The 21,209-nt window shown below is 42.0% G+C and overlaps 1 protein-coding gene across 1 annotated transcript in view; it reads right to left on the minus strand.

The window, feature by feature from the left end:
- Positions 1 to 21,209, minus strand: part of sft2d1 (SFT2 domain containing 1) — a 62,399-nt gene that overhangs the window by 9,362 nt on the left and 31,828 nt on the right. The window contains exons 5-7 of the mRNA XM_065007828.1: positions 17,348 to 17,383; positions 16,965 to 17,023; positions 5,323 to 5,352 (exon numbers count right to left, since the gene is read on the minus strand). Coding sequence (XP_064863900.1) covers positions 5,323 to 5,352; positions 16,965 to 17,023; positions 17,348 to 17,383 — 125 coding nt within the window. The remainder of the gene's footprint in view (positions 1 to 5,322; positions 5,353 to 16,964; positions 17,024 to 17,347; positions 17,384 to 21,209) is intronic.

A 21,209-nucleotide genomic window follows, 5' to 3' on the forward strand; every position in this document is an offset into this window, starting at 1 on the left:
GCACCAGTCTAAATGAAAACAGAGAGCACCAGTCTAAATGAAAACAACAGAGAGCACCAGTCTAAATGAAAACAGAGAGCACCAGTCTAAATGAAAACAGAGAGCACCAGCCTAAATGAAAACAGAGAGCACCAGTCTAAATGAAAACAACAGAGCACCAGTCTAAATGAAAACAACAGAGCACCAGTCTAAATGAAAACAGAGAGCACCAGTCTAAATGAAAACAGAGAGCACCAGTCTAAATGAAAACAGAGAGCACCAGTCTAAATGAAAACAGAGAGCACCAGTCTAAATGAAAACAGAGAGCACCAGTCTAAATGAAAACAGAGAGCACCAGTCTAAATGAAAACAGAGAGCACAAGCCTAAATGAAAACCACACAGAGCACCAGCCTAAATGAAAACAACAGAGACCACCAGCCTAAATTAAAACAACAGAGAACACCAGTCTAAATGAAAACAAAAGAACACCAGTCTAAATGAAAACAACAGAACACCAGCCTAAATGAAAACAACAGAGAACACCAGTCTAAATGAAAACAACAGAGAACACCAGTCTAAATGAAAACAACAGAGAACACCAGTCTAAATGAAAACAACAGAGAACACCAGCCTAAATGAAAACAACAGAACACCAGCCTAAATGAAAACAACAGAGAACACCAGCCTAAATGAAAACAGAGAACACCAGTCTAAATGAAAACAACAGAACACCAGTCTAAATGAAAACAACAGAACACCAGCCTAAATGAAAACAACAGAACACCAGCCTAAATGAAAACAACAGAGAACACCAGCCTAAATGAAAACAGAGAGCACCAGTCTAAATGAAAACAGAGAGCACCAGTCTAAATGAAAACACAGAGCACCAGTCTAAATGAAAACAACAGAGAACACCAGCCTAAATGAAAACAACAGAGAACACCAGCCTAAATGAAAACAGAGAGCACCAGTCTAAATGAAAACAGAGAGCACCAGTCTAAATGAAAACACAGAGCACCAGTCTAAATGAAAACAACAGAGCACCAGTCTAAATGAAAACAACAGAGAGCACCAGTCTAAATGAAAACAACAGAGAGCACCAGTCTAAATGAAAAAACAGAGAACACCAGTCTAAATGAAAACAACAGAGAGCACCAGCCTAAATGAAACCACACAGAGCACCAGCCTAAATGAAAACCACACAGAGCACCAGTCTAAATGAAAACAACAGAGAACACCAGCCTAAATGAAAACAACAGAGAACACCAGCCTAAATGAAAACAACAGAATACCAGTCTAAATGAAAACAACAGAACACCAGTCTAAATGAAAGCAACAGAGAACACCAGTCTAAATGAAAACAACAGAACACCAGTCTAAATGAAAGCAACAGAGAACACCAGTCTAAATGAAAACAGAGAGCACCAGTCTAAATGAAAACAACAGAGAGCACCAGTCTAAATGAAAACAACAGAGAGCACCAGTCTAAATGAAAACAGAGAGCACCAGTCTAAATGAAAACAGAGAGCACCAGTCTAAATGAAAACAACAGAGAGCACCAGTCTAAATGAAAACAGAGAGCACCAGTCTAAATGAAAACAGAAGCACCAGCCTAAATGAAAACAGAGAGCACCAGTCTAAATGAAAACAACAGAGCACCAGTCTAAATGAAAACAACAGAGCACCAGTCTAAATGAAAACAGAGAGCACCAGTCTAAATGAAAACAGAGAGCACCAGTCTAAATGAAAACAGAGAGCACCAGTCTAAATGAAAACAGAGAGCACCAGTCTAAATGAAAACAGAGAGCACCAGTCTAAATGAAAACAGAGAGCACCAGTCTAAATGAAAACAGAGAGCACAAGCCTAAATGAAAACCACACAGAGCACCAGCCTAAATGAAAACAACAGAGACCACCAGCCTAAATTAAAACAACAGAGAACACCAGTCTAAATGAAAACAAAAGAACACCAGTCTAAATGAAAACAACAGAACACCAGCCTAAATGAAAACAACAGAGAACACCAGTCTAAATGAAAACAACAGAGAACACCAGTCTAAATGAAAACAACAGAGAACACCAGCCTAAATGAAAACAACAGAACACCAGCCTAAATGAAAACAACAGAGAACACCAGCCTAAATGAAAACAGAGAACACCAGTCTAAATGAAAACAACAGAACACCAGTCTAAATGAAAACAACAGAACACCAGCCTAAATGAAAACAACAGAACACCAGCCTAAATGAAAACAACAGAGAACACCAGCCTAAATGAAAACAGAGAGCACCAGTCTAAATGAAAACAGAGAGCACCAGTCTAAATGAAAACACAGAGCACCAGTCTAAATGAAAACAACAGAGAACACCAGCCTAAATGAAAACAACAGAGAACACCAGCCTAAATGAAAACAGAGAGCACCAGTCTAAATGAAAACAGAGAGCACCAGTCTAAATGAAAACACAGAGCACCAGTCTAAATGAAAACAACAGAGCACCAGTCTAAATGAAAACAACAGAGAGCACCAGTCTAAATGAAAACAACAGAGAGCACCAGTCTAAATGAAAACAACAGAGAACACCAGTCTAAATGAAAACAACAGAGAGCACCAGCCTAAATGAAAACCACACAGAGCACCAGCCTAAATGAAAACCACACAGAGCACCAGCCTAAATGAAAACAACAGAGAACACCAGCCTAAATGAAAACAACAGAGAACACCAGCCTAAATGAAAACAACAGAATACCAGTCTAAATGAAAACAACAGAACACCAGTCTAAATGAAAGCAACAGAGAACACCAGTCTAAATGAAAACAACAGAACACCAGTCTAAATGAAAGCAACAGAGAACACCAGTCTAAATGAAAACAGAGAGCACCAGTCTAAATGAAAACAACAGAGAGCACCAGTCTAAATGAAAACAACAGAGAGCACCAGTCTAAATGAAAACAGAGAGCACCAGTCTAAATGAAAACAGAGAGCACCAGTCTAAATGAAAACAACAGAGAGCACCAGTCTAAATGAAAACAGAGAGCACCAGTCTAAATGAAAACAGAGAGCACCAGCCTAAATGAAAACAGAGAGCACCAGTCTAAATGAAAACAACAGAGCACCAGTCTAAATGAAAACAGAGAGCACCAGTCTAAATGAAAACAGAGAGCACCAGTCTAAATGAAAACAGAGAGCACCAGTCTAAATGAAAACAGAGAGCACCAGTCTAAATGAAAACAGAGAGCACCAGTCTAAATGAAAACAGAGAGCACCAGTCTAAATGAAAACAGAGAGCACCAGTCTAAATGAAAACAGAGAGCACCAGTCTAAATGAGAACAGAGAGCACCAGTCTAAATGAAAACAGAGAGCACCAGTCTAAATGAAAACAGAGAGCACCAGCCTAAATGAAAACCACACAGAGCACCAGCCTAAATGAAAACAACAGAGACCACCAGTCTAAATGAAAGCAACAGAGAACACCAGTCTAAATGAAAACCACACAGAGCACCAGTCTAAATGAAAACAGAGATTTAAACCAAGAGGTTTGGGGGACAGAATGATTTGCTGGCAGAAACCAGAAACCTGTGAGTCTCTAAGAACTGATGTTCAATAAAAGAATGGAAATACGGAACACAAGGACTGAAGGGTTCTGACACGGGTCCCAACAACGAGCCTACCTGTGGGTTAGACGTAAAACAACCATCTATTCCTTCTATCAATTTATTCCATTTCTACGCTACAGTTACACTTCCTCTAGTCTATACAGTAATGTACAGATTCAGTATGATAGGAGTGGAGAGGCTAACGTCCTTAAGTCTCCCCTCTCCGCCACAGAAACGTACGTGAGACAGTAGGGGTGAAAAGATGCTCAAACCTTCCACGGCAGGGTAGCCTAGTGGTTAGAGCGTTGGACTAGTAACCGGAAGGTTGCAAGTTCAAACCCTCGAGCTGACAAGGTACAAATTTGTCGTTCTGCCCCTGAACAGGCAGTTAACCCACTGTTCCTAGGCCGTCGTTGAAAATAAGAATTTGTTCTTAACTGACTTGCCTAGTTAAATAAAGGTCAAATAAATAATAAATAAAGGAGAGAAACCTCTAGCTCAGGCTAAACAAGCCTTGCCTTTATTCCTAAGGAGGTGTACGGGCGGACACCAGGGTGGGGGAGGGGGAAGAGACTCAATTTGTCTGTGTTTAATTCTCTCCTTTACCAAGACAGAAATCACCACTAAAGTCAACTCTCAGGGGGTTCAGGCAGAGCTTAGCGCTGACGATATTATGAAGGCTAGTCAAAACAAACATACAAACATGTTTTCAATAATTATATTTTACCGTTAATATAAAGCATTGGTAGAGCTGGGGAGGGAGGGGGGGGGGGGGGGGACTGAAACAACAAGCTGCCATCTGCGTGGAGAGCTGTGATGAGCTCTGTGGGTTGAGGGCTTTGTCCTAAAGGGCACTATGTTCCCTATGTAGTGCATTACGTTCCCATAGGCCCCCTGTAGGAAATAGGGAGTCTTTTAGGATGCACCCTGGAGGGGATTAGCACCATATGGTGGAACCAAACAGCAGGGTGTGTAGAAGTAAATATAAAACCTGTTTTTTATTTTTTTTTATCAGGGATCAGGGAGTGTTTGTGTTTAGCTCAGCAAAGAATTGTACCATTTGTAGATGGACGGCTGCTGCTCTTAAATTTAAATGTCAGTGTGTGTGTGTGTGTGTGTGTGTGTGTGTATAGGATTGTCATTATCCCTTCACTTGGTCCACAAGGTTTGTGTCAACTAAACAACATGTCTACTGGATCACATTATGACAGAGCCTCGCGTCACACAACCAGTCAGTGAACAGGGGAACGTGGCAGCACTGAACGCCAAGTTGTTCTGTGTAGTAAAACTAGAAGCAACACTGTAATTCATAGTTCTCACATTGTTGTTAGCTTTATACCAAAGTACACGATATAAGTAGCAGCTTTCCTCCGTGCTCCAGACCTAGCCTGCAGGGCACAGGGTAACGAGTAGAGTCGACCCACTGGGATCCACACATCACACCAGATGACAGGAACACAGTCTTATAACCAGGGACCACTAGAGGTATAGGAACACACAGTCTTCTAACCAGGGACCACTAGAGGTATAGGAACACACAGTCTTCTAACCAGGGACCACTAAAGGTATAGGAACACACAGTCTTCTAACCAGGGACCACTAAAGGTATAGGAACACACAGTCTTATAACCAGGGACCACTAAAGGTATAGGAACACAGTCTTCTAACCAGGGACCACTAAAGGTATAGGAACACACAGTCTTCTAACCAGGGACCACTAGAGGTATAGGAACATAATCATCTTACCTGGCAAATGGAATGTAAGAGATGCTGTACCTGAAAGAGACAAAAAAAACAAGATATGACACAGGTATATATATTATAATACACAGGTATACTACACAGGTATATATATTATAATACACAGGTATACTACACAGGTATATATATTATAATACACAGGTATACTACACAGGTATATATATTATAATACACAGGTATACTACACAGGTATATATATTATAATACACAGGTATACTACACAGGTATATATATATATACACAGGTATACTACACAGGTATATATATTATATTATACTACACAGGTATACAGGTATACTACACAGGTATATATATTATAATACACAGGTATACTACACAGGTATATATATTATAATACACAGGTATACTACACAGGTATATATATTATAATACACAGGTATACTACACAGGTATATATATTATAATACACAGGTATACTACACAGGTATATATATTATAATACACAGGTATACTACACAGGTATATATATTATAATACACAGGTATACTACACAGGTATATATATTATACTACACAGGTATACTACACAGGTATATATATTATACTACACAGGTATACTACACAGGTATATATATTATAATACACAGGTATACTACACAGGTATATATATTATAATACACAGGTATACTACACAGGTATATATATTATAATACACAGGTATACTACACAGGTATATATATTATAATACACAGGTATACTACACAGGTATATATATTATAATACACAGGTATACTACACAGGTATATATATTATAATACACAGGTATACTACACAGGTATATATATTATAATACACAGGTATACTACACAGGTATATATATTATAATACACAGGTATACTACACAGGTATATATATTATAATACACAGGTATACTACACAGGTATATATATTATAATACACAGGTATACTACACAGGTATATATATTATAATACACAGGTATACTACACAGGTATATATATTATAATACACAGGTATACTACACAGGTATATATTATAATACACAGGTATACTACACAGGTATATATTATAATACACAGGTATACTACACTACCATTCAAAAGTTTGGGGTCACTTAGAAATGTCCTTGTTTTTGAAAGAAAAGCCCATTTTTTGTCCATTAAAATAACAACAAATCAGATATACAGTGTAGATATTGTTAATGTTGTAAATGACTATTGTAGCTGGAAACGGCAGATTTTTTAAATGAAATATCTACATAGGCTCATTATTAGCAACCATCACTCCTGTGTTCCAATGGCACGTTGTGTCCAAGTTTATCATTTTAAAAGGCTAATTGATCATTAGAAACCCCTTTTGCAATTATGTTAGTACAGCTGAAAACTGTTGTCCTGATAATAAAACTGGCCTTCTTTAAAACTAGTTGAGTATCTGGAGCATCAGCATTTGTGGGTTCGATAACAGGCTCAAAATGGCCAGAAACAAAGAACTTTCTTCTGAAACTCGTCAGTCTATTCTTGTTCTGAGAAATTAAGGCTATGCGAGAAATTGCCAAGAAACTGAAGATCTGGTGCAATGCTGTGTACTACTCCCTTCACAGAACAGAGCAAACTGGCTCTAACCAGAATAGAAAGAGGAGTGGGAGGCCCAGGTGCACTACTGAGCAAGAGGACAAGTACATTAGAGTGTCTAGTTGGAGAAACAGACGCCTCACAAGTCCTCAACTGGCAGCTTCATTAAATAGTACCCACAAAACACCAGTCTCAACGTCAACGGTGAAGAGACGACTCCGGGATGCTGGCCTTCTATAGTATAGTATAGAATCAGGTAGCCTATATTATAATATACAGGTACAGTGCCTTGCAAAAGTATTCACACATGTTTGGCCTATTCTGTTGCATTACAACCTGTCATTTAAAAATATTTTTAATAGGATGTCATGTAATGGACATACACAGAACAGTCCACATTGGATGAAGTGAAATGAAAAAAGAAATATTGTTCAAAAAAATTCAAATAAATTCTAAATGGAAAAGTGGTGCTTGCATATCTATTCACCCCCTTTGCTATGGAGCCCCTAAATAAGACCTGGTGCAACCAATTACCTTCAGGAGTTACATAATTAGTTAAATAAAGTCCACCTATGTGCAATCTAAGTGTCACATGATCTCAGTATATATATATATATATGAGATCATGTGACACTTAGATTGTAACAGAACATTATATATATATATATATAAATAAATAAATAAATAAATAATGTTCTGTTCTGAAAGGCCCCAGAGCCTGCAACACAACCAAGCAAGGGGGACCACTATGAAGACCAAGGAGTTCTCCAAACAGGTCAGGGACAAAGTTGTGGAGAAGTACAGATCAGGGTTGGGTTATTTTTTTTTTTTTAAATGGAACGAATATGGCACCACAACAAACCGGCCAAGAGAGGGCCACCCACCAAAACTCACGGAGCAGGCAAGGAGGGCATTAATCAGAGAGGCAACAAAGAGACCAAAGATAACCCTGAAGGAGCTACAAAGCTCCACAGCGGAGATTGGAGTATCTGTCCATAAGACCACCCGGTCTGAAAAGAACTAGACTCGCTCAGGCCATCTCCCTGGAGGTGTGATCGGTATTTTCTACAGATCATATTGAAAAGTATGACCAGAGGAGTATAATCATCAGACCCAATGTGAATGGACTCTTTCCCATTACATAACATGAAGAGAGGTGGGGTCAATATAGAAACAATAGTTTACCTTTATTTAACCAGGCAAGTCAGTTAAGAACAAATTCTTATTTTCAATGACGGCCTAGGAACAGTGGGTTAACTGCCTGTTCAGGGGCAGAACGACAGATTAGTACCTTGTCAGCTCGGGGGTTTGAACTTGCAACCTTCCGGTTACAAGTCCGCCGCTCTAACCACTAGGCTACCCTGCCACCTCTACACTCTAACCACTAGGCTACCCTGCCGTCCCTTCACTCTAACCACTAGGCTACCCTGCCGCCTCTACACTCTAACCACTAGGCTACCCTGCCGCCTCTACACTCTAACCACTAGGCTACCTGCCGTCCCTACACTCTAACCACTAGGCTACCCTGCCGCCTCTACACTCTAACCACTAGGCTACCCTGCCGCCTCTACACTCTAACCACTAGGCTACCCTGCCGCCTCTACACTCTAACCACTAGGCTACCCTGCCGCCTCTACACTCTAACCACTAGGCTACCCTGCCGCCTCTACACTCTAACCACTAGGCTAACCTGCCGCCTCTACACTCTAACCACTAGGCTACCCTGCCGCCTCTACACTCTAACAACTAGGCTACCCTGCCGCCCCAATAGACTAACTCATCATGAAAAGACCAGTTTGTCTCCCAGCTATATGAATAATAATAAAACACAGTCTTATAACAAACAGATTAACAAACCAAGCAGAATAACAAAGCTTCAATGTGGCTTAAGTCTTGAATCCCCCCCCCCTCCCAATATTATCACAAAGATAAAGACAAGACAGAGATAATGACATTCACTGCCTGCACTGAGACTTTCAGAGGAATTACACCATTTTAATAGAGCACGTTACTGTCCTTAAAGAGATAGTTTGAGATTTGTGCAATTAAGCCCTGTTTTTTTCTCTACTTACCCAGAGAGAGTCAGGTGAACTCACGGATACCATTTGTACGTCTCTGTCTATGTCGCAGTTTGAAAGAAGTTAAAGGTAGTTTCTGGAGCCATTGCTAACTGGCGTTAGCGCAATAATTAGAAGTATACAGGAGTAGAGAGCATGCTAGATGCTCCTGTAGACTAGACTCCCGGTCATTGCGCTAAACTCTGGGTGAATTGGGGGGGGGGGGGGGGGAGAGCTTAAATTGCCAAAACTATCCCTTTAATAAATGATGCCTGGCCATAACAAGAGGATTAAATCCTGGTTATTGAGACAAGCTGAAACCTAATGGAGTGGCCTGGGAGAGAGGGTTGAGGATTTTAAATACATAATCATCATCATCAGGAAATTACTTTTAAGAGGCTCAAATATAATCTCTTTTGTGATGTCATGTTCAGGTTGTATACTAGTTGTAATGTGACGTTTTGTCAACGTGGGCTGTTCCCTGAGGGGGTGGATACTAAACTCAGCAAAAAAAAGAAACGTACTTTCACTGTCAACTGCGTTTATTTTCAGCAAACTTAACATGTGTAAATATTTGTAAGAACATAAGATTCAACAACTGAGAAATAAACTGAACAAGTTCCACAGACATGTGACTAACAGAAATGGAATAATGTGTCCCTGATCAAAGGGGGGGGGGTCAAAATCAAAAGTAACAGTCAGTATCTGGTGTGGCCACCAGCTGCATTAAGTACTGCAGTGCATCTCCTCCTCATGGACTGCACCAGATTTGCCAGTTCTTGCTGTGAGATGTTACCTCACACTTCCACCAAGGCACCTGGAAGTTCCAGGACATTTCTGGGAGGAAGGGCCCTAGCCCTCACCCTCCGATCCAACAGGTCCCAGACGTGCTCAATGGGATTGAGATCTTCGTGGACATGGCAGAACACTGACATTCCTGTCTTGCAGGAAATCACACACAGAACGAGCAGTATGGCTGGTGGCATTGTCATGCTGGAGGGTCATGTCAGGATGAGCCTGCAGGAAGGGTACCACATGAGGGAGGAGGATGTCTTCCCTGCAACCCACAGCATTGAGATTGCCTGCAATGACAACAAGCCCAGTCTGATGATGCTGTGACACACCGCCCCAGACCATGACGGACCCTCCACCTCCAAATCGATCCCAAGTACAGGCCTCAGTGTAATGCTCATTCCATCGACGATAAACACGAATACAACCATCACCCCTGGTGAGACAAAACAGCGACTCGTCAGGGAAGAGCACTTTTTGCCAGTCCTGTCTGGTCCAGCGATGGTGGGTTTGTGCCCCTAGGCAACATTGTTGGTGAGGACCTGCCTTACAACAGGCCTACAACCCCCCAGTCCAGCCTCTCTCAGCCAGGCGGAGCACTGATGGAGTGATTGTGCGTTCCTGGGGTAACTCGAGCAGTTGTTGTTGCCATCCTGTACCTGTGATGAGGTGTGATGTTCGGATGTACCGATCCTGTGCAGGACTTGTTACATTTGGTCTGTCACTGCGAGGACGATCAGCTGTCCGTCGTGTCTCCCTGTAGCTCTGTCTAAGGCGTCTCACAGTACGGATATTGCAATTTATTGCCCTGGCCACATCTGCAGTCCTCATGCCTCCTTGCAGCATGCCTAAGGCACGTTAACACAGATGAGCAGGGACCCTGGGCATCTTTCTTTTGGTGTTTTTTTTAGAGTCAGTAGAAAGGCCTCTTTAGTGTCCTAAGTTTTCATAACTGTGACCTTAATTGCCTGCCGTCTGTAAGCTGTTAGTGTCTTAATGACCGTTCCACAGGTGCATGTTCCTTAATTGTTTAAGGTTCATTGAACAAGCAGGGAAACAGTGTTTAAACCCTTTACAATGAAGATCTGTGAAGTTATTTGGATTTTAATTTAATCATCTTAGAAAGACAGGATCCTGAAAAAGGGAAGTTTAAAGGGGACGTTTAGTTGTAATATTACAGTGTCTTCGGAAAAGTACTCAGACCCCTTTACTTTTCCCACATTTTATTACATTAATCTTATTCTAAAACGGATTAAATTGGTTTTGTTCCATAAATCTACACACAATAACCCATAATGACATCATAATACCCCATAATGAGAAGGCAAAACCAGGTTTTTAGAAATTAAGGCCATCGGGTTCTTGGTCACCTCCCTGATATAGGTCCTTCTCACACCCCAATTGCTCAGATTGGCCAGCTGACCAGCTCTAGGAAGAGTCTTGATGGTTCCAAACTTCTTCCATATAAGAATGATGGAGGCCACTGTGTTCTTGGGGACCTTCAATGCTGGGGACCTTCCCCAAATCTGTGCCTCGGCACAATCCTGTCTCGGCACTCTACGGACAATTCCTTTTGACCTCATGGCTTGGTTTTGCTCTGACAAAAACCTTATATAGACAGGCGTGCGCCTTTCCAAATCATGTCCAATCAATTGAATTTACCACAGGTGGACTCCAAGTTGTAGAAACATCAAGGATGATGAGTGGAAACAGGATGCACCTGAGCTCAATTTCGAGTGTCAAAGCAAATGGTCTGAATAATTATGTAAATTGGCTATTTATGTTTGAAATTATGTATACATTTGCAAAATGTTCTAAAAACCTGTTTTCACTTTGTCATTATGGGGTTATTGTGATGTCATTATGGGGTTATTGTGATGTCATTATGGGGTTATTGTGATGTCATTATGGGGTATTGTGTGAAGATTGATGAGGATTTTTTTCAATTCAATTCAATTCAAGGGCTTTATTGGCATGGGAAACATGTGTTAACATTGCCAAAGCAAGTGAAGTAGACAACATACAAAGTGAATATATAAAGTGAAAAACAACAAAAATTAACAGTAAACATTACACATACAGAAGTTTCAAAACAGTAAAGACATTACAAATGTCATATTATATATATATATATATACACAATGTACAAATGGTTGAAGGACACAAGATAAAATAAATAAGCATAAATATGGGTTGTATTTACAATGGTGTGTGTTCTTCACTGGTTGCCCTTTTTTCGTGGCAACAGGTCACAAATATTGCTGCTGTGATGGCACACTGTGGAATTTCACCCAAAAGATATGGGAGTTTTTCAAAATTGGATTTGTTTTCGAATTCTTTGTGGATCTGTGTAATCTGGGGGAAATATGTCTCTCTAATATGGTCATACATTGGGCAGGAGGTTAGGAAGTGCAGCTCAGTTTCCACCTCATTTTGTGGGCAGTGAGCACATAGCCTGTCTTCTCTTGAGAGCCATGTCTGCCTACGGCGGCCTTTCTCAATAGCAAGGCTATGCTCACTGAGTCTGTACATAGTCAAAGCTTTCCTTAATTTTGGGTCAGTCACAGTGGTCAGGTATTCTGCCGCTGTGTACTCTCTGTGTAGGGCCAAATAGCATTCTAGTTTGCTCTGTTTTTTTGTTAATTCTTTCCAATGTGTTAAGTAATTATCTTTTTGTTTTCTCATGATTTGGTTGGGTCTAATTGTGCTGTTGTCCTGGGGCTCTGTAGGGTGTGTTTGTGTTTGTGAACAGAGCCCCAGGACCAGCTTGCTTAGGGGACTCTTCTCCAGGTTCATCTCTCTGTAGGTGATGGCTTTGTTATGGAAGGTTTGTGAATCGCTTCCTTTTAGGTTGGTGTTAGAATTTAACGTCTCTTTTCTGGATTTTGATAATTAGTAGGTATCGGCCTAATTCTGCTCTGTGTGTGTTTTTTGCCAATTTTAACCGCACACTTGTTGTTTGTGTACATGGATTTTATAATGTCGTATGTTTTACCCCCAACACCACTTTCCATCAGTTTGTATAGCAGACCCTCATGCCAGATTGAGTCGAAGGCTTTTTTGAAATCAACAAAGCATGAGAAGACTTTGCCTTTGTTTTGGTTTGTTTGGTTGTCAATTAGGGTGTGCAGGGTGAATACATGGTCTGTTGTACGGTAATTTGGTAAAAAGCCAATTTGACATTTGCTCAGTACATTGTTTTCATTGAGGAAATGTACGAGTCTGCTGTTAATAATAATGCAGAGGATTTTCCCAAGGTTACTGTTGACACATATTCCACGGTAGTTTTTCTCGATTGAATCCATTTCAGAATAAGGCTGTAATGTAACAACATGAGAGGAAGGGGAATACTTCTGTTTTGTTAACGTGGGCTGTTCACTGAGGGGGGGTATGATAGAAAAGGGTATCAATACAGAATACGGTATTAGAGTATCAGACAACCAACTAACTTCCTCATGAGAACATCCAGATCAATGATTAACCATTTGGATAATATATTCTAGTACGTTTGGCATCTCATTTGAGCATCTGAGAAGTGAGCAGGAATTCCTGTTCCATTCTGACTAATAGGCCTGTTTTAGACCGTCTGTGTCGGTCAATGGACCGAGGGGGGATTGTTACAGGAAATACACTCCCACACACAGACAGGTCTGAGTGCGTGTCGGAGTGCGTATGTGATGTACTGTGCCAAGACGTGCGTGTGTGTACGCCTGGTGGTTGCCAAGGTGATGTCTATCAGACTAGGACAGGCATGCACCACACAGTGGAGAGAGAGGAATGTGACATCTATCAGACTAGGACATGTCACTATCATCTCTCACTGTGGTACATCTACCAGACTAGGACAGGTACCACAGTGAGAGAGGAAGGTGGCATTTATCAGACTAGGACAGGTACCACAGTGAGAGAGAGGAAGGTGATATCTATCAGACTAGGACAGGTACCACAGTGAGAGAGAGGAAGGTGATATCTATCAGACTAGGACAGGTACCACAGTGAGAGAGAGGAAGGTGATATCTATCAGACTAGGACAGGTACCACAGTGAGAGAGAGGAAGGTGATATATATCATACTAGGACAGGTACCACAGTGAGAGAGGAAGGTGATATCTATCAGACTAGGACAGGTACCACAGTGAGAGAGGAAGGTGATATCTATCAGACTAGGACAGGTACTACAGTGAGAGAGAGGAAGCTGATATCTATCAGACTAGGACAGGTACCACAGTGAGAGAGCGGAAGGTGATATCTATCAGACTAGGACAGGTACCACAGTGAGAGAGAGGAATGTGATATCTATCAGACTAGGACAGGTACCACAGTGAGAGAGAGGAAGGTGATATCAGACTAGGACAGGTACCACAGTGAGAGAGAGGAAGGTGATATCTATCAGACTAGGACAGGTACCACAGTGAGAGAGAGGAAGGTGATATCTATCAGACTAGGACAGGTACCACAGTGAGAGAGAGGAAGGTGATATATATCATACTAGGACAGGTACCACAGTGAGAGAGGAAGGTGATATCTATCAGACTAGGACAGGTACCACAGTGAGAGAGGAAGGTGATATCAGACTAGGACAGGTACCACAGTGAGAGAGAGGAAGTTGATATCTATCAGACTAGGACAGGTACCACAGTGAGAGAGAGGAATGTGATATCTATCAGACTAGGACAGGTACCACAGTGAGAGAGAGGAATGTGATATCTATCAGACTAGGACAGGTACCACAGTGAGAGAGGAAGGTGATATCTATCAGACTAGGACAGGTACCACAGTGAGCGAGAGGAAGGTGATATCAGACTAGGACAGGTACCACAGTGAGAGAGAGGAAGGTGATATCTATCAGACTAGGACAGGTACCACAGTGAGAGAGGAATGTGATATCTATCAGACTAGGACAGGTACCACAGTGAGAGAGGAAGGTGATATCAGATTAGGACAGGTACCACAGTGAGAGAGAGGAAGGTGATATTTAATTTTTTTTATTTTACTAGGCAAGTCAGTTAAGAACAAATTCTTATTTTCAATGACGGCCTAGGAACAGTGGGTTAACTGCCTGTTCAGGGGCAGAACGACAGATTTGTATCTTGTCAGCTCGGGGATTCGAACTTGCAACCTTTCGGTTACTAGTCCAACGCTCTAACCACTAGGCTACCCTGCCGCCCCCATATCTCAGTAGGTTGGAATGACAGCTAGACACACACCCACACACAATCAATATGCAAACATACACGCCTCTATACAAACCTTTCAACATCTACATGCAAAAACGTCAACAAGTGCTTTTTGCGTCCTGCTTTCCAGCATGTACATTTCATTGACCTGCAAGTGATCCTGCCAGTCAGGTTGTATCCAGGACAGGCAGGTATAACAGTACAATAACAGTCAGAGATCCTGCCAGTCAGGTTGTATCCAGGACAGGCAGGTACAACAGTACGATAACAGTCAGAGATCCTGCCAGCCAGGTTGTATCCAGGACAGGCAGGTACAACAGTACAATAACAGTCAGAGATCCTGCCAGTCCAGGACAGGCAGGTACAACAGTACGATAACAGTCAGAGATCCTGCCAGTCAGGTTGTATCCAGGACAGGCAGGTACAACAGTACAATAACAGTCAGAGATCCTGCCAGTCAGGTTGTATCCAGGACAGGCAGGTACAACAGTACGTGCACAGTGCACGTCTAAGGGTTTACCCATGTACTGGATTCAGCATACGCACGAGCCCAGTGAGCCAATCAGCTGGCACCAAGTCAGCTCTGCTCTCAACCCCCCCCCATCAAGTGAACTGCAGTCTGGTGATAAGTGAGCAATAGAAGACTGTGTAGGTGTGTTATGACATCGTGCAAATGTACCAAAGGAGGAAAAGTTTACCAGCACAGACGTTGCAGATAGCGTGTCTCTTTTGAAGAAGGTTGATTGTGATACATTTGCGGCCAAAGATATTGACATCTTTCACTTTCCATAAATAATTACCAATTTTTTTTTGAATTTGACAAACACTTCTGGTCTCCACACATTCCTTTGGATTTTCCAAACTGCTGAATCAATTATTTATTTTTTAGGGGGGGGGGGGGTTGCAAAGCCTTAATAACTGCCAACAAATGTTTCTTGTAGCACCTTTCTACTGACAACTTGGCCCACTCTTCAGCAGCAAACGGCTCTAATTCATTAACGTTTGAGGGGTTCCCTCCACCAAAGGCTGTTTTCAGATCTTGCCAGAATGAGAGGAAGGTGACCTCTGGGGGGCTCGGAGGTCATGAGAGGAGGGTGACCTCTGGAGGGCTCGGAGGTCATGAGAGGAGGGTGACCTCTGGGGGCTCGGAGGTCATGAGAGGAGGGTGACCTCTGGGGGCTCGGAGGTCATGAGAGGAGGGTGACCTCTGGGGGCTCGGAGGTCATGAGAGGAGGGTGACCTCTGGGGGATCGGAGGTCATGAGAGGAGGGTGACCTCTGGGGGCTCGGAGGTCATGAGAGGAGGGTGACCTCTGGGGGGCTCGGAGGTCATGAGAGGAGGGTGACCTCTGGGGGCTCGGAGGTCATGAGAGGAGGGTGACCTCTGGGGGGCTCGGAGGTCATGAGAGGAGGGTGACCTCTGGGGGGCTCGGAGGTCATGAGAGGAGGGTGACCTCTGGGGGGCTCGGAGGTCATGAGAGGAGGGTGACCTCGGAAGTTCTGAGGTACTGGTGCACTTCACAAAATAGATGGCATCATGAGGTAGGAAAATGATGTGGATATATTGAAGCATCTCAAGACATCAGTCATCAGTTAAAGCTTGGTTGCAAATGGGTCTTCCAAATGGACAATGACCCCAAGCATACTTCCAAAGTTGTGGCAAAATGGCTTAAGGACAACAAAGTCAAGGTATTGGAGTGGCCATCACAAAACCCTGACCTCATTCCTATAGAAAATGTGTGGACAAAACTGAAAAAGCGTGATCGAGCAAGGAGGCCTACAAACCTGACTCAGTTACACCAGCTCTGTCAGGAGGAATGGGCCAAAATTTACCCAACTTTTTGTGGGAAGCTTGTGGAAGGCTACCCGAAACGTTTGACCCAAGTTAAACAATTTAAAGGCAATGCTACCAAATACTAATTCAGTGTATGTAAACTTATGACCCACTGAGAATGTGATGAAAGAAATAAAAGCTGAAATACATTATTCTTTCTACTATTATTCTGACATTTCACACTCTTAAAATAAAGTGTGAGAGGATAGTGTTACTTACCATGTCATTGCTAAGAACTGTAGAATGCAGAAGATGATGGCCAGTCCCTTCTTTTGCCACTACAGAGACAAAACCAATCTCATGTCTTTTGTCAAACAGCTGTGTTGTAGATTTGTTATAGTGCACATGGCAGCGTTTCCCAAACTCGGTCCCGGGGACCCCAAAAGGGTACAAGTTTGGGGTTTTGCCCCTAGCACTTACACAGCTGATTTAATTAATCAACTCATCATCAAGCTTTGATTATTTGAAATCAGCTGTGTAGATTTATGGGCAAAAAAAACAAAACATGCACCTCTTGGGGTCCCCAGGACTGAGTTTGGGAAACGTTGGGTTAGGGTCATAATGTAGGCTACTGAACTGTTTAGAGGCTTTCAGATACTTACCCAGAAAACTGCACAAAGAGTCAAAACGAGACAGAGCTGGAGGCAGAAAGATAAAAACAAAAGTAAACCTTCTGAATATTGGTTAAATTAACATATTATCTATTCTACTGTGATTAACGCATCATTTGATTCATGTGTAATCTACTGTGAGGGAATTACTTCAAATCACCACTCTGCTTTGTGTGTTTTGACTTGCCCTAACAGCAGATCAACCTTAAAAAGAGTAACTGACCCTAAAAAAAAACTTTTTTTTTTTAAATTAGAAAACAGCCTATTTGGCATCCCAAAGTTGACTACGAAATGTAAATAGGATAATTTTGACCCAAATTTACCACAGGTATTACGATCAAGTCGCGTGCAGTTACCACAGGTATTAGTTTTGTGAGACTTGTAGTTATGTCTGTGTCAGAACGTAATTGAAGGTTTGTTTCAATCCTGCCCACATGTCCACAGCTGGCCGCACACAAGTAATCATCAATTCAGAGTGCAACTGCACACGACCTGATCGTAATACCTGTGGTAAATTTGGGTCAACTTTGGATATCCCAATGGGGCTTGTTAGCGACCATTTGTAAATTACACAATGTACATGGGACATTATATTAAAATGACAATATCTCCAAATTTCAACGACTTTTTCAAATTTCAACTACGAATTTCAACCTCAAACCAACTATGCAATGTAGAAATTGATATACAAGTGTTTAAAGCATTTAATTACAAAACTAAAAAAGTGTGGAACATGAAAATATTGTGTCTTTTAAAATGGTGTAATTTATAGCCCCGGAGATGGGCTATCCAAAGTCAAACTACCTTTGCCACGGTCGTACACCAGCCGGCTGAAGCTAATTGGCTAAATAATTTGGCTAACTCTTCCCACCTGCGAACACGCACGAGACACCCACAACGAACAACACCCTGGACCCAACTCACGTTTGAAATAAAACATGTCTGCTAGCATTTCCTAAATCAACCAAATCTAAAACAGGAGGACACATCGGGAGTTACATTCACTCTTTAAGTTGTCATTTAAAATGTTTAGACTTATTCAGTCATGGAAAAACTAGTGTCAGTCTGTCTTAAGGCAGTGTCCGTCTGTCCTAAACTAGTGTCAGTCTGTCCTAAGCTAGTGTCCGTCTGTCCTAAACTAGTGTCAGTCTGTCCTAAGCTAGTGTCCGTGTGTCCTAAGCTAGTGTCCGTGTGTCCTAAGCTAGTGTCCGGTGTGTCCTAAGCTAGTGTCCGTCTGTCCTAAGCTAGTGTCCGTCTGTCCTAAGCTAGTGTCCTTGTGTCCTAAGCTAGTGTCCTTGTGTCCTAAACTAGTGTCCGTCTGTCCTAAACTAGTGTCCGTCTGTCCTAAACTAGTGTCCGTCTGTCCTAAACTAGTGTCTGTCTGTCCTAAGCTAGTGTCCGTGTGTCCTAAACTAGTGTCCGTCTGTCCTAAACTAGTGTCTGTCTGTCCTAAACTAGTGGCAGACTATCCCTTGAGAACAGAAGTATCATGGAACACTAAACCAGTGTCCGTCTGTCCTAAACTAGTGTCCATCTGTCCTAAACTAGTGGCAGACTATCCCTTGAGAACAGAAGTATCATGGAACACTAAACCAGTGTCCGTCTGTCCTAAACTAGTGTCCGTCTGTCCTAAGCTAGTGTCCGTCTGTCCTAAGCTAGTGTCCGTCTGTCCTATCCCTTGAGAACAGAAGTATCATGGAACACTAAACCAGTGTCCGTTTGTCCTAAACTAGTGGCAGACTATCCCTTGAGAACAGAAGTATCATGGAACACTAAACCAGTGTCCGTCTGTCCTAAACTAGTGGCAGACTATCCCTTGAGAACAGAAGTATCATGGAACACTAAACCAGTGTCCGTCTGTGCTAAACTAGTGTCCGTCTGTCCTATCCCTTGAGAACAGAAGTATCATGGAACACTAAACCAGTGTCCGTCTGTCCTAAACTAGTGGCAGACTATCCCTTGAGAACAGAAGTATCATGGAACACTAAACCAGTGTCCGTCTGTCCTAAACTAGTGTCCGTCTGTCCTAAGCTAGTGGCAGACTATCCCTTGAGAACAGAAGTATCATGGAACACTAAACCAGTGTGTCCGTCTGTCCTATCCCTTGAGAACAGAAGTATCATGGAACACTAAACCAGTGTCTTAAAGGAGATATACATCCAAAATGCATCATACTGTGACATTTTGTGTTTTCAAAGTTTAAAACTTTATTGCAGGGGGGGGGGGTGCAAAAACATACGTTTGCGTTACTTTAGCGTTACGTTAGCGTTAGCTTCCCTATTTTGAAAGTGGGGATGCAGCTTCTCTGTTTGCTGATATCGGCATGCTAGGCTTAAGGGGCCGCTGTGTAGAGGAAAAAACGGACTAAACCTAAGCATTAATCTAGCTAGACAATCACGTATCATCACAGTCGTAGTAAATACAACCTGTCCTCAAGGTAGCTAGGTGAGATAAATCACGTATCATCACAGTCGTAGTAAATAAACCCTGTCCTCAAGGTAGCTAGGTGAGATAAATCACGTATCATCACAGTCGTAGTAAATACAACCTGTCCTCAAGGTAGCTAGGTGAGATAAATCACGTATCATCACAGTCGTAGTAAATAAACCCTGTCCTCAAGGTAGCTAGGTGAGATAAATCACGTATCATCACAGTCGTAGTAAATAAACCCTGTCCTCAAGGTAGCTAGGTGAGATAAATCACGTATCATCACAGTCGTAGTAAATAAACCCTGTCCTCAAGGTAGCTAGGTGAGATAAATCACTTATCACAGTCGTAGTGTGACGTAGAAGTCCGTCACTGGCCGCGGGCAGCATTTGGTTCTTTAACGCACACACATATTCATCACTCCTCCCTGCGCCATTATACCATAAGTTAACAATGTGGGTCGACACACAAATTAACTTCTGTCTTGGTGCATGCATTTCACACTTGTCAATGTTCATATTTGAGAGATACAATAATTATTATACTTGTCGATGTTGTGGATGAGCGCATTGTTTGTTTGTTCTGTTCCTCCCTCTCCATCTCTGTAGCTTCCGGGTATGCTGGAAAAGGACCCGAGCTAAGGGAATTGGGTTGGCTTTATAGTGCCTGTCCCAAATGGCTCATTAATGCATATGGGCATATTGAAAGATATTGTCAGTAGTGATGTAATGTTGTAAATGTTATGTTGTGATATTGTTTAAAACCGTGTTGCAATGTATATCCTTTAGTATGTTTAGTTCATGGAAAATGTAGGTTTGTATTGTTAATTGATTAATTAATTAGGGTTAATTGTTCTGAGGGGAGGGGCTAGCCCTACAAAAGGAGCCTCTCTTTCAGTCATGAGGAGGCAATTTTGGATTGAGCTGTGGATGGGGCAGCATTGTTTTTAAGCTGTCCCATAAGGTAGACGTTGATGGCAGTACTGTTGTTTTTTGTTCCGGAATCACTTGTAAATAAACACCTTTGCACAGAAGAACTTTTGCGGCTCCGCCATCTTTTTATTTTGATAGAGGTTAGGTTATCCAGTTTAGCCTTCTGGCCTACTCTACGTGACACGTAGTAAATAAACCCTGTCCTCAAGGTAGCTAGGTGAGATAAATCACTTATCATCACAGTCGTAGTAAATAAACCCTGTCCTCAAGGTAGCTAGGTGAGATAAATCACGTATCATCACAGTCGTAGTAAATACAACCTGTCCTCAAGGTAGCTAGGTGAGATAAATCACTTACCATCACAGTCGTAGTAAATACAACCTGTCCTCAAGGTAGCTAGGTGAGATAAATCACGTATCATCACAGTCGTAGTAAATAAAACCTGTCCTCAAGGTAGCTAGGTGAGATAAATCACGTATCATCACAGTCGTAGT

Source organism: Oncorhynchus nerka, linkage group LG23, assembly GCF_034236695.1.
Source record: "Oncorhynchus nerka isolate Pitt River linkage group LG23, Oner_Uvic_2.0, whole genome shotgun sequence".
Classification (NCBI taxonomy): domain Eukaryota; kingdom Metazoa; phylum Chordata; class Actinopteri; order Salmoniformes; family Salmonidae; genus Oncorhynchus; species Oncorhynchus nerka.